General features: G+C 44.7%; 1 protein-coding gene across 10 annotated transcripts in view; it reads right to left on the bottom strand.

Moving 5' to 3' along the window:
- Positions 1-13,264, bottom strand: part of ZZZ3 (zinc finger ZZ-type containing 3) — a 101,638-nt gene that overhangs the window by 40,533 nt on the left and 47,841 nt on the right. For all 10 annotated transcript variants that reach the window (XM_027874105.1, XM_027874108.1, XM_027874102.1 and 7 more), the window contains one exon: positions 10,591-12,107. In XM_027874105.1, coding sequence (XP_027729906.1) covers positions 10,591-12,056 — 1,466 coding nt within the window. In that variant the 5' untranslated portion in view covers positions 12,057-12,107. The remainder of the gene's footprint in view (positions 1-10,590; positions 12,108-13,264) is intronic.

The following is a 13,264-nucleotide window of genomic DNA, read 5'->3' as shown; positions in this document are numbered from 1 at the left end:
AAAACCCCATTGTTCTTATCCAATTAAAAGAATAGGGTATAGAGACTAAACCTGCCTTTTCACCAGTACAGGTAACTCTTGGAGGAGGAAACTCCGACTAGGACCCTTCTCTTCAGCCTCAAGTCTTAGAGAGCTGTCTACAATCACACTGCTGGCGTGGGCCAAGGAAGGACTCAAACAAATCCATGCCTTCCTGGCTTCAAGGCCAACTCTCTGTTCACTAGACAAGCGCTGCCTCTGACCCAGTCACTCAAACAATAACATTTCGTTAGTAACAAAACACAATGCTGCTGCTAGAACCAGAAGATAATTGAATATTTCTGTTTCCTCACAGAATCATCCTCATCATCATCATCATCTATATAGTTTCTACTATGTGCCAGGCACACTGCTCAGTGCTTTACAATTATTATTTCATTTGATCCTCAAACTCCACTGGGAAGGTGCCATTACTATCCCTATTTTACAAATTAGGAAAATGGGGCAAACAGGTTAAGTGACTTGTCCAGGGTTACATATCTAGTGTCTAAGGCCACCTTTGAACTCAGGCCTTCCTGATTCCAAGCACACAGATTTTATTATCTATGTAATAAAATATTATCCACATGAGTCCCCCTTTTGAGACAAGCAAAAATGTTTCATTTTATTGAAACAGAAAGTAAAAGTGACTGTTCCTCTGATTTTGACAAAAGCCTAATTCACAACTGCCTTAGCCCATCAGCATGACCTTTTCTCTCTTACTAAGCAAAAGTAAACTAAAGGCTTCAAAACTGTAAGTCTGCACTGTAAGGACTAACAATTCACAGGGGAAAAGTGAGGCGAGAGAAAATAAAGATTAAGTCAAATCTCAACTCAAAATAACTACCAAACGGGAGTCCAAATTACGGTACTAGAACCCAGTCTTCAAAACGTTAAGCAGACTGCTTGTTGTTCAGCTGTTTTCACTCGTGTCTGACTCTTCATGGCCCCATTTGGGGTTTTCTTGGCAGAGTTACTGGAGTGGTTTGCCATTTCCTTCTCCAGTTCATTTTACCAATGAAGAAACTGGGGCAAACAGGTAAAGTGACTTGCTCAGGGTCACACAGCTAGTACATGTTTGAGGCCACATTTGAACTCTGGTCCTCCTGACTCCAGGCCTGGTGCTCCATCCACTGTGCAACACAGCTGTCCTGAAGCAGCTTTAGTTGCGGCCAAAGGCCATTTTGTTTACAAGGATGAAACTTTGGAAAAATAAAGACTCCAGAGTAATTGGGGCTGTTTGTGCAGGTGGCCTTCCTGCCCACAGCCTCAGGCTTCCCAAGTATCCAAGAAAATAGAAAAGCTTCAAAGCCAAAGAAAATAGGTGTGGAAAAATGCTGTCTCATTCCCCAAACCTCTCTGTATCAGGAGCTGCTCTGGCGAAGGCCCCCCCCCAGGGAAGTGGAGAGCAGTCAGCAAAGGACAGGAGAGAAGCTCACCAGCTGGGGGAGGAGAGGCAGTAGTGACCGCAAGCCCTCGAAAGAGGGATCCAGGCAAACTGCCTATGAAGCTCAATGCCCCACTGTCCACTCATGAAGTGCCATGTGCCCTTCACGGGGGCAGCTTTGGGGCAGTGGGGGAGTGAGGAGAGTGAGTCTGCATTCCCTTCAATCTGTACGAAGGGGCACAGGAAGGAGGAGGGGCAGTGGCCTTTGGCAACGTCCCATGAAGAGCAGGCTCACTCTGGGCTGGCACCATATGCCAGGCAATGGGCTGGGCTGTCTTCTACTCACATTAGTAGGCTGGTGACCTTGAGAGAACAGGCGAGTAAACTGCAGAGGCCTGGCTTACTCACTATGGGCCAGGTACCGCACTCAGCAGTGGGTACACAGAAGAAAAAGGCCTCTTGCCGAAGGTGGCCCCATGAACCCTCTTGAAGGGAACCTGGCATTCTAAAAGGCCCTGGGGAGGAGGCCCAACCTACAGGTAGGAGGATCAACCAGTGCCAAGGGCCAAGAAATGGAGCCCGGGGGCAAGAAGCGGCCTGCTGGACCACAGGAAACATAGAGGGAGGATTGAGAAGCCCAACTGGTGGCTGTGTGACTGGAGAAGGGGACAGACACAAGAGAGTCTAGGAACAAGGCTTAGCAAAGAGTGACAAGTAGGACACCATGGGTGGAGAACCCTGGTCAATATCAGGAAGCCCTGGAGGTGAAAGTTCAGAGAAGGAGAAAGGGAGGGGGGAGAAACAGGAGCTGGAGGTCTTCAGGACCCCAAGACCAAAAGCCCAAACCAGAAGGGACTGCAAAAATCTCCCTATCTCCATTTCAGCGCAACACAAAATCTGTGCAGAAAAACAACTCCCACAAACCATGACAACTAATTTTGTCCAAAATACTTTTCACTAAAGCAGGAAAGGACTGAATATTTTAGAGCTATTTCTTACCCCTTCTCAACCCTCTCTTTCACCGAGGATGTGGGATAGAATGCACTGCAGATGTGACGACAAGCTGGCAGAGGCCTCCCCCCACGGAGGCTTGGCACCACCTCAAACTCCCATCCAAAAAGGTCTCTGGGGAGCCCCCCCACTTGCCCTCCTCGAAGTCAAAGACTCCAAGACTCAGAGCTCTGCTGCACTGTGATCCACTTGTCATTACCGACATAAGGAGAAACTCTCAGACGTGGGCTCCTCACTGTGGCTCACCCCGTTACATGCAACACTATACTGGAGAAAACGTCTGAGGACGTATCCCTCGGATCATCTAAAAAGGCTTTGGGGTGCTTCATTTCACTAGGAGCAGAAGGGATCCCGAGATCAGGAAAGTTCCTCTGAATGATCCATGTAAATCTACATGTAGTCTATCAGAGGACCAGGGTTCAAAGCCCAGCTGAGCGCACTGCCAGCTGCCCAACCTTGGGAAAGTCACTTCAAACCTCAGTTTCCTCTTTTTCGAAAGGGGAAGAGAAAGGGGAAGGTGTCCTACCAGGGTTTGCACAGCCCACGCAGCTATAAGCCCCTCACTCTGCAAGTGATCTAGCTTTTGTCAGCTTCTCTGTGAACTGCAGGCCCACTGGACACATGTCCCTCAATCATGTCTTAGCCTCATAGCCCAGGGGCCTGGGCCTCCCATTCTACCTCTGGGAGGGCCCCAACCTGTAAGCCCTCATCCTCCTCCACTTCTACCACCCTCCCAAACATTGGACCTCTCAAGGTGACCTTCCAGACCCAGTCACTGCCGCTATGTCCCCCACGTCCACACCTCCATACCTTGACAATCGGGTGTGCCTTCAATGCTCCACAGAACCTGCTCTCAGCAGGATCACCAATGACTTTAGTTGCAAAACTCAATCAATACCCTCCCCTGAGACCACATGTCAGCTCTGCACTGAACACTGGCTTCAGTCCTGACCTCCCCCCCACCCCCAACCAAACACAAAATGTCTCATTCTCAAACTCTCCTCAACATAGAGAGCATCCACTCGAATGGCTTCAACCTGAGCTTCTAGATAGATGGCTCTCAAAAATCGATGTCTAGTCCTGCATTCTGAGTGCTTGCTGCATCTTCCACCCGAGGGACCACAAACCCACTAAGTTCCAACCAAAACCCATCATCTCTGCCAGGGAAAAAACCTTCTTTCCGACTTCCCTATTTCTCTTAACAAAATAATCATCACTCCTACTAGGCCTATGCCCCAAAGACATTTGAAAAAAAAAAAGGAAAAAGACCTACCTGTACAAAAATATCTATAGCAGTTTTTTGTAGTAGCAAGGAACTGGATAAATTATTGGTCTGTAACATCATGGAATACTATTACGCATTAAGAAATGATGAAAGGGAATTTACGTGACACCCAGAAAGACTTGTGTGAAAACAATGTATTTACTAACAGCACTGTAAAAACAAACAACTTTGCCAAGGCCTAAGAATTGTCATCAATTCAATGGCCAGTCAGATCCAGACTGATGATGAAGTGTGCTTCCCATCTCCTGACAGGCAGATGACACACTCAAGATGCAGAACAAGAGAACCATTTTTGGACACGGCCAATACAGGAATCTGTTTTGTGTGACCACTTGGATTTGTTACAAGGGTTTTGTTTTTCATTTTTTTTTTCATGGGGAGGAAGGGAGAGAAGAAATGGGGGGGGGTTGTAAGAAAATCAATTTCTGTGCATTTAAAAAAGATTTCTTAAAAAAGAAAAAGGCTTTTATAAATTTCTGATGACTTCATAAAAAACACTTCATTTTTTTTAAGCCAACATTAATTGTCAGAAAGTCCTGAAACCTCCAAATCATCTTTAACTTTCTGCTCTCAGTATCCAAAATCAAATGGGAGACAGTGAATTGGTGGGGAGGAAAAAATATGGCTTCTTAAATGAAAAAATACAAAAAGTCCTGTCTACCTCTATGAAATCTGGGTCTTCTCCATTTCGGCTGCGACCATCAAGTTCAAACCTTTAGTTAGCCATCATCCAGTGGCCCCTTCTGCCTCCCTCCTCCATCCTACACACTCGACTACCACATTTACATCCTAAAACAAGTGTGACCAGATGTCTTCACCAGAGCCCAGACTCCTCAACTAAGCATTCAAGCTCTGCCCCCTCCCACTACATTTTCCCACCTCATGACAGAGCCAACAGGGACCGTCCTGTAACATGCCCAGTCCTCAGCTCACACGCCACCACCTGCTCCTTGGGGCTTTCCACGATGTATCCCAAGACTGGATGGGATCTCTCAACTCTAAGAACTGAGATACATGCTGGAAATACCACTGCCACCACTACTGGCTTGCATTCCATTATTTATTTATTTATTTATTTATGGTTTTCAACATTCATTTTTTTGTGAGATTTAGAGTTCCAAATTCTTCTCCCTCCCCCCTTCCCAAGACAGCATGCAATCTGATATAGGCTATTCATGTGCAGCCATGTTAAACATAATTCCACATTAGCCATGTTGAAGAAGAAAACTGACCAAAAGAGGAAAAAAAAGTGAAAATAGTCTGCTTCGATCTGCATTCAGACTCCACAGTTCTTTCTATGTGGATGTGTATAGCATTTTCCATCATGAGTCCTTTGGAATTGTCTTAGATCATTGTATTGCTAAGAAGAGCTAAGTCTATCAAAGTCAGTCAACACACAGTGTGGCTGTTACTGTGTACAATGTTCTCCTGGTTCTGCTCACTTCACTCAGCAATAGTTCATGTAAGACTTTCCAGGTTTTTCTGAAATCTACTTGCTCATCATTTTTTATAGAACAAAAGTATTCCATTACATTCATATACTACAATTTGTTCAGCCATTCCCCAATTGATGAGCATCCCCTCAATTTCCAATTCTTTGAACTGGCTTGCATTTACAAAGAGTTTTACATGAATTATTTTAGTGCTATTAATTACTTGATCCCATTTCATAGATGAGGAAACTGGGGCACACAGAAGTTAAATTACTCGCCCAGGGTCACAAAACTAGCATCTTCCTGATTCCAAGCCCTGCATTCTAACCATCATGACCTGTCTTTAAAATCCCTTGCTTCTATGCCCAAAGGATTATAAAACTGTGCATACCCTTTGATCCAGCTATACCACTGCTAGGTCTACATCCCAAAGACATCCAGAAAAAGGGGAAAGGACCTATTTATACAAAAACATTTATAGCGGCTCTTTTTGTGGTGGTTAAGAACTGGAAATCAAAGGGATGTCCATCAATTGGGGAATGACTAAACAAGCTGTGGTATATGATTGTAATGGAATATTATTGTGCTATGAGAAATGACAAGCAGGGGGGCAGCTAGGTGGCGCAGTGGATAGAGCACTGACCCTAAAGTCAGGAGGACCTGAGTTCAAATCCAGCCTCAGACCAAACACTTGACATTTAGTAGCTGTGTGATCCTGAGCAAGTCACTTAACCCCAATTGCCTTAAAAAAAAAAAAGAAAGAAAGGAAAGAAAAGAAGCAAATTCAGGAAATGTAAAAGCAAAATATATCAATAAAAATTTATTTTAAAAAGGGGGGGGGGAGCTAGGTGGCACAGTGGATAGAGCACTGGCCCTGAAGTCAGGAGGACCTGAGTTCATATCTGGCCTCAGACCAAACACTTGACACTTGCTAGCTGTGTGACCCTGGGCAAGTCACTTAACCCCAATTGCCTAAGGGAAAAAAAAAAAGAAAGAAAGAAATGACAAGCAGGATGATTTCAGAAAAACCTGGAAAGACTTAGATGAACTGATGCAGAGGGAAGAGAGCAGAACTAGGAGAACGTTGTACACAGTAACAGCCACATTGTGTGATGACTGACTTTATTACACTTGGCTCTTCTCAGCAACGCAATGATCCAAGGCAATCCCAAAGGACTAACGATGAAGCAAGCATACTATCCACCTCCAGAGAAAGAAACAATATTGATTGAATACAGACTGAAGCAGGCTAGCTTTCACTTTCTTTCATTTTTATTCAAGTCTTCTTGTACAAAATTACCAATATGGAAATGTTTTACATCATTTCACACGTATAACTATATCAGACTGCTTACCACCTCAGGGAAGGGGGAAGGGAAAGAGGGACGGACAGACTCTGGAACTCAAAAGTTTAAATAAAAATGTTAAAAAATTGAAAATAAAATCCTTTGCTTTCCTTATGACACTTACCATCCTCCTTCTACTGAGAGGGTGCTTGCTGGCTTTGGCATCAGGGGCCCACATTCAAACCCCACTTGTGCCCCTGCCTGGGTGGCCTTGGACAAGTCATTTCACCCCTTAGCCTCAGTCACCTCAACTGTAAAATGGCTTCTGCAGTGCCTTACAACTCTAGATCTGTAGAATCACCTATTTTTAAATCCCTCCCTGCTAGATTTTACGTTCCCCGAGCGGGGTTGCTTTCTAAACAGACTGTTGGTTATTGGTGAGCAACCAAGCATGATCTGCACCATGGGAAGGATGATGTCACAGAGAAAACCAACCAGCAAGATCACCTTGGGACAACTTCCTCAGTCTCCCTTTTACCCCCCCCCCCCCACAGTCACCCAGGGTCAGCTGGCTAGACTCCAGGCCTGGCACTCTGGGCACTGTAGCACCCTCCAGCAGCCCTGCCAGGTACGAATGAGACCAGTGACTTCCTCTAAGTCACACTTGTCTCGTCAAGAAGTCAGCACTTTCACTCTCCACGCAGCTGACCCTGGGAGGGACAGAAGGAAAGAGGAGGTATCTGAGCACAGTTCAGGGAATACAGAAGGGGTTCCAAGAGGTAGCAGCTGAGCTTGGCCTGGAAATATCAGCAGGCTCTGGACAGAAGCCAGGCACAGCATGAAGTGGAAGAAGCAGCAGCAAAGGCCCACAGAAGGAGAGCCCAGCAAGTTGGGGTGCTGTGGCTGCGGCAGATGGGGATCAGAGGCCTACAAGCGGCCTCTCTCGCCAACCAGGGGTACTGGGGAGAAGCCAGAGTACCCTCTGGGCTTCGTGTGCCCTTCGGCCCAAGGATTCAGAAGAGAGGCCCATCTGCTCTTCTACGACATAAGAGGCTGTGTTCCTTTGGACTATGAACATTTCCTCTGCCACGGGTTTTTCAGAACACTGAAGGCAATTCTTTAGTCATATGGTCCCATTCACCAGCAAAATGGTGCCCATCTGGTTTCCCCAGAAGACTAAGATCCCCGGGACAGTAAGAGGCTTTTTAAAAGGCCCTTCAGGACGGTTCAGAGACTAGTAGACTAGGCTACATAACCAGGTGCTCATGGAAGAAACTAGGCCCTAGAAATGCCCAAAGACAGGCGCCTCTACACAAACGAATAACTCTAAAGAGATGACACAGAACTGTTTTCCCTACTTCTGTCTTGACTTGGTGCTCATTTACAGGGCACCTTTTTGAAAGGCACGTACTCGCCTCTGCCTTTGGAAGAAAAAATCCAGAAAGAATGTCTTATGTCAGGAATCAGCACAAAGCAGGGAATCAATGAACGAGTGCAGAAATTGGAAGAAACAACAGTGGAAAGTAGCAGTGCTCAAAGGATGGCCCCAACCAAGCAGAGACCAATGTTCTGACCTAGATAAAGTTGCTTTCCTATTTAAAAAGGAGAGAGACAAGGTGGAGGGTGCGAAGATGTTCCTCCTGGGGACTCCAAGAGACTCCCTGCTCTTTCTCTTCACAGGGATCACATCGATGAGAGAAAGATGACTGCCCAAAGCATGAGGAGGCCGCATCACTGAAGATATGGAAGGCCTCAGAGCAGGCTCTTTTGGGGCATGTTCACACCAGGCAGATGGCCTCTGGTTCAAGGGGATCTGCAGGTGGGAAAGCAACACATAACCCAAAACTCCCCATAGCCTTTTGCCCTGGTAGGTCTCTACAGCTCTGACCTATCACCCTCTAGTCCAATGGAGTGGCCATCAATATTGCCAAAATGTGGACAGTTACACAAGACCTCAGAGATCTTATCTTATAGGAGGAACCCAACTGGTCCAAGGTATAATACTAACAAGGGATCTCTAATTCAAGGCTCCTGACACTAAACATTTATGACATCACTCTTTAGTTGGGGGTTTTCTGTGGTGATTCTAGATCAGATACTACGCAAAAAAAAAAGAAGAGAAACGTAAAAAGCAATTTCCAAATGGTCTACTTATCAGGAAGCAATAACTTCTTCACTGTAGTCATACTCCAAAAAATGCCTCATGATGTGGTGGGCATCACAGGAAGAAATAAACCACCAATAAGTTACAATTTTTTGGAAGTATAATTATAATTGAAGAGCCACCATCACACCCAGATTAGCAGACTATCAGATAACTTTTTTTCCCCATAACTGGATGGCTTCGGTTTACTGTTCATTAATTTACACTAAACCTTGTACATCTTTCCCAAGTCACCAATATGCATACATTTCTACATTTTTCTTTTGAGAGAGAAAATTCTACTCTGTCCTCTATATAAACATTTCCCCAAGTGGTCTCTCTCCTACCCTAGGTAGGTTAGCATAATTAAACAAAATTTAATTGAAAGATTGTTTTTAAAAGATAAGCAATTCAGTGAATTATTAATATATTAACTAATTTGGGGGAAAATGACCACACAATTATTTAAAACATTTTATGAAGAAAGGATATAAATTGAGAAATAGATTCAGCAGAAACCCATTTTCTCCTCTTTTCATCCTCTGGAAATTAGCATAATCCTTTCTTAAGGCCTACCTATGAAGTTTGTGAATATCTGACAATGTTTAGCCCAGTTATAATTCTTAATATATGATCTTCACATTCTGAAATAACAGCAATAATGTTAAAAAAAAAATAAGGCCCTAATTTACCTCTAATTATCAAAGATTATATTAGAATCATTCTCCATCTCCAACTGGGCTACAAAACAAACCCTATAAACATATCAACAAAATTTCAAGGGAAAAAAACTCATATATAAAAATAACCTTCAACTACTACTACGATGAGGTAAATAAAAATATCAGTGCTGAAATCCCACATAATCGCACTACAAACTTTGGACTGTCGTGTCTGACAAGATGGATATTGAGTCAGACAAGAAGAATGTATGTTTAATCTGATCTACCCATTACACCAGCAATCCTCATACTGCAAATATTCTAAGCTCGACCAGGAAGTTCTTTCAGTCAAAAGAATTAAAACTCACTTACAAAAGTTTCCTATGATGCTATGAACGTTAGCTCCAGAAGCCATAGAGTGGATAAATTCTGTCCCACCAGACAGAATTTGCACATTTTACCTCACACCAAAGGGACAATTATCTATGACAACTTGTGGCTGCCAGAATTCCTTCCATCCCATAATTACTTCATCTATTTACACAAAGCAGAGCCCAGCTCATCTGCACAGACACCTACGTATATAGGACAAAATTTATGGAAACTTGTGACCTTAAATATGCAGAATCCTTACTTAGAGGATGTCCCAGGCAGGGGACAGTCTGATAGGTTCATAAGGCAGATAAAATTACGTAATCATGAAAATCACAAAAACCTCTCCAAACAGTAAAATGTCTATTTCACAAAATTGTAATCAATACATCTACTTATATATATGTAGATAGAACTTCACATTAATATTTAACACCATGTTTATATAAGAAAATATCATTAAAAAGACAAAGATTATGCAAAAAACTTTTAAAGTTCTAATTTAGTTGAGAACTATAAATAAGGAAGTAAAAAAAAGGGGGCCAAGATGCCAAGACTTTCTACCCCAGTTTGGCAATGAATGCCAAACAGCTCACTGACCTTTCTAGAGAATGTCAGTCAGGCAAAACAATTCCATGACTTTCAATCATTGGGCACTTTAATAAATGAAGGCAGATCAGCGGTTTTTTAATTGGTTTAAGTATCTTATATCTTCATCAGAACCACATACAAAACCAGTGTTTGAACATTCCTTCCTCCTTCAGAGCCTTATCACGTATCAAAATGAGGTCAGCTACATGGATTTTCCTTTCAGACTACATGTTATGGGGACATTGAGATGAGGTTTATTTTTCATGGGAATGAGAGCAGAGAGAGGAGGGGAATCTGGCATCGTGATCACTGAGATAAGGCTCTAATGAAAAACCTACAACCTGGGTGGATGTGGGGGAAGGCAAAGCAAGCAGAATTCATGGTTACCATGGTTACACATACTCTTTGTTGTGTTTCAATGCCACATGATCTGACTCAAAGTAATACACGTCAGGCTCCTCCTCGTCCTCCTCTGGGGCTCGAAGGGCGGCACTCTCTTTGGCAGGCGCCACGTACCCAGGAGGGAGCCTGGCCTCCAGGGGTGGCGATCCAGGATCACAGCTCGTCCCCTTTCCAGTCTGAGGACCGTCCTCAGAGTCTGTGGGAGAACCATTGACATTAACGCTAAGAGGGACATTCTTTTCTGCTGGACTAAGATGGTTCTCCTCCATTTGTCCATTTTCTCTACAAGGAGAGTTATTTTTTGTGGGACTACCTTTGCTCGGGGCAGCCCTCCTTGGCGAAGTTCTCAATGTGTAGCGGTGCTCTTGGGGTTCGAACAAAGAGGTCATTGGAGCAGAAACACAGTCCGGGGCAGGCGCGGGGACAGGCTCTCCTGAGATGGGAGCCCTGGCATGACTAGCCCCGCCAGCACTGCTGGTGTTCTCACGGGAGGCGCTATCTCCTACCACGTCTACTTCTTCCTCAGAATCCCTTAAAGACGGCTGAATTTCAGGAAAGGGCACTGGAGCTGGCTCGGGAGTCAGCTCACGCGCGGGCTCCTCACGCAGGCAGGCAGCTCCTATTCTGTGGTCCTCCAACTTGACCTGCACTTGTGAATTTGTGCAAGGCACATTATGGTCTACAACGCTCTCTTCTTTCCTACTCTCAAGCAAACGGGAGGAATGGGCATCTGAATCCCCATTTTCAGCTACCGGCTGGTCCTGCAGCATACAGGAACCAGGACTGTTCTGTCTGGGGTTCCCATCAAGCTGACAGTCATCACAGTGGAGGAGAGCAGAGTCACTGTCATCAACCCCATTAAAAGCCCGAAAGCCTGCGCCTTCTTCCACGACAGCAGGGCTCGGGGACCCTTCCCTGCTGGCATTCACCTTTTTAACTTCCCTTTTCTCACAATCATCCAGTAGAAGGCATCGACAAGCTCGTTTGGCCCCTGGGGAATCAGCACCATTGTCCACTGTGGAGCGATGCCGCTCTGGGGAGCCCTCCTGGCTGGCTTTGGCAGGGGACTCTTCCTCCGAGCTACTCAGGGCCTCAGAGCGCAGACAGCGCTTCAGGCGCTTGAAGATGGGGGAAGCCGCTTCCGTGGGCCTCCTCTCACAGTTTTCTGCAGCGTGTCTCTCGACATCCTTTTCTGAAGAAGAAAGTCCTCTTTTCCTCGGGCTTACCCACAGCTCTCGAGTACCTGGCGGTCTTAGGTCAGCGGCCCTGGTGCTGCTGGCCCCTTTCTGAGTTTGCACAGACTCTGGTCTCTTCTTTGGTGATCTGGAGCGCACCTGACAATGGGGAGATCCTTCTTCAGGGTGAGCAATACTACGATTCCTTAAAGTTCTACCACAAAAAGTTTCATCCAAGCCGTTTAACCCCACTGTTGATCTTGTGACACGAGTAGACCGAGAAGCAGCCATACTATGGCAAATCCCTACATTACGGTCATCCTGATCCACTCATTGGGAAACCTTCAAAAACGTAAACAAAATAATGAGAAAAAGGTCATAGTTAATATAGCCACAAAGATCAGATTTAAAGTTATAACTTTTTAATGGAAGTTCAGCTAACATTAAATTTATCAATCAGGTCACATAAAAACCCTTCATTAATATTTCCAAGCAGATCTACTCGGGCATTGCATGGATAGTGCTCCCCCAAAAGTTTCTGAGGTTTTTTTTTAATGATTGTTAGACATTATTCCAGACTGGTTTTACCATCGTCTTGAACTTATACAATAAAAATTTTGTTCTTCTAAAATTTCTGAAATCAGTTTTCATCTGTCCTCATACTATTCCCAGCAGGGAGGTAGGGGGCAGTCTGCTCTTTTCAATCCTTCCTTACTAAAAATGAGTTACAAGTCAAATCCCATTACAACAAACTCCCCTTCGGCATCTAAAAGAGGGTTCTTTCCAGTGGAATTTTGTTGCAATCAGGGGGTTAGAAATCACATTCGTGGCCTGAAGTGGTTAGAAGTGGCATTGCAAGTTCAGTCTCTGCAAATGGGATAGAGAATTACTAAGTGAAGAGAAGTCCTCCAAAGAGAAAATCTCTGAAGCAGTCAGTCATCTGATTTCAAGATGCGATAAAAACATCCACTACCTGTCCCTTTCCTTGCTTAATTTCCTGGATCTCTGGGGTGCCAATATTGTTCTAGTTTGGGCCACAGTTTGGTTTTGCTCTGCTTTTCCTGGGGGGGGGGGGCGCTGAGACATCTGAGGGAAGGAGCAGCAGAAGCCAATTCCTGGCGGATGCGTCTACGACTACTGCCCCCCCTTTCTTCTGTACAATTTTGACATGGTGCACTGCAGCTTTACACCCCCACTTCCACTGGAGGATAGAGGCCAAGCTCCCCCTCTACTACAACGTTTCCAAGTACTAACAAGTAACTTTCAATGACTGAAGGACTGTCATGACACTCCCCCTAGAGCCCAAACTAAGTATCAATCAATCAACATTTATTAAGCACCTAATACGTGCCAGGCACTATGCTAAGTGCTAGCATCATGTGGTTTGTTATATGATGTGTATGGGAACCCAGAAGAGCCCTGGAAAAGGCACACACACAAATGTTTTAAACTTTTTGTTGTAAAGTATGGTATGCATTCTTCATTAAAGTTTTGTCTGG

The sequence above is a fragment of the Vombatus ursinus genome, unplaced genomic scaffold (assembly GCF_900497805.2).
Source record: "Vombatus ursinus unplaced genomic scaffold, bare-nosed wombat genome assembly UNPS02014804.1, whole genome shotgun sequence".
Lineage (NCBI taxonomy): Eukaryota > Metazoa > Chordata > Mammalia > Diprotodontia > Vombatidae > Vombatus > Vombatus ursinus.
This window is presented reverse-complemented; position numbering and strand designations above follow the sequence as displayed.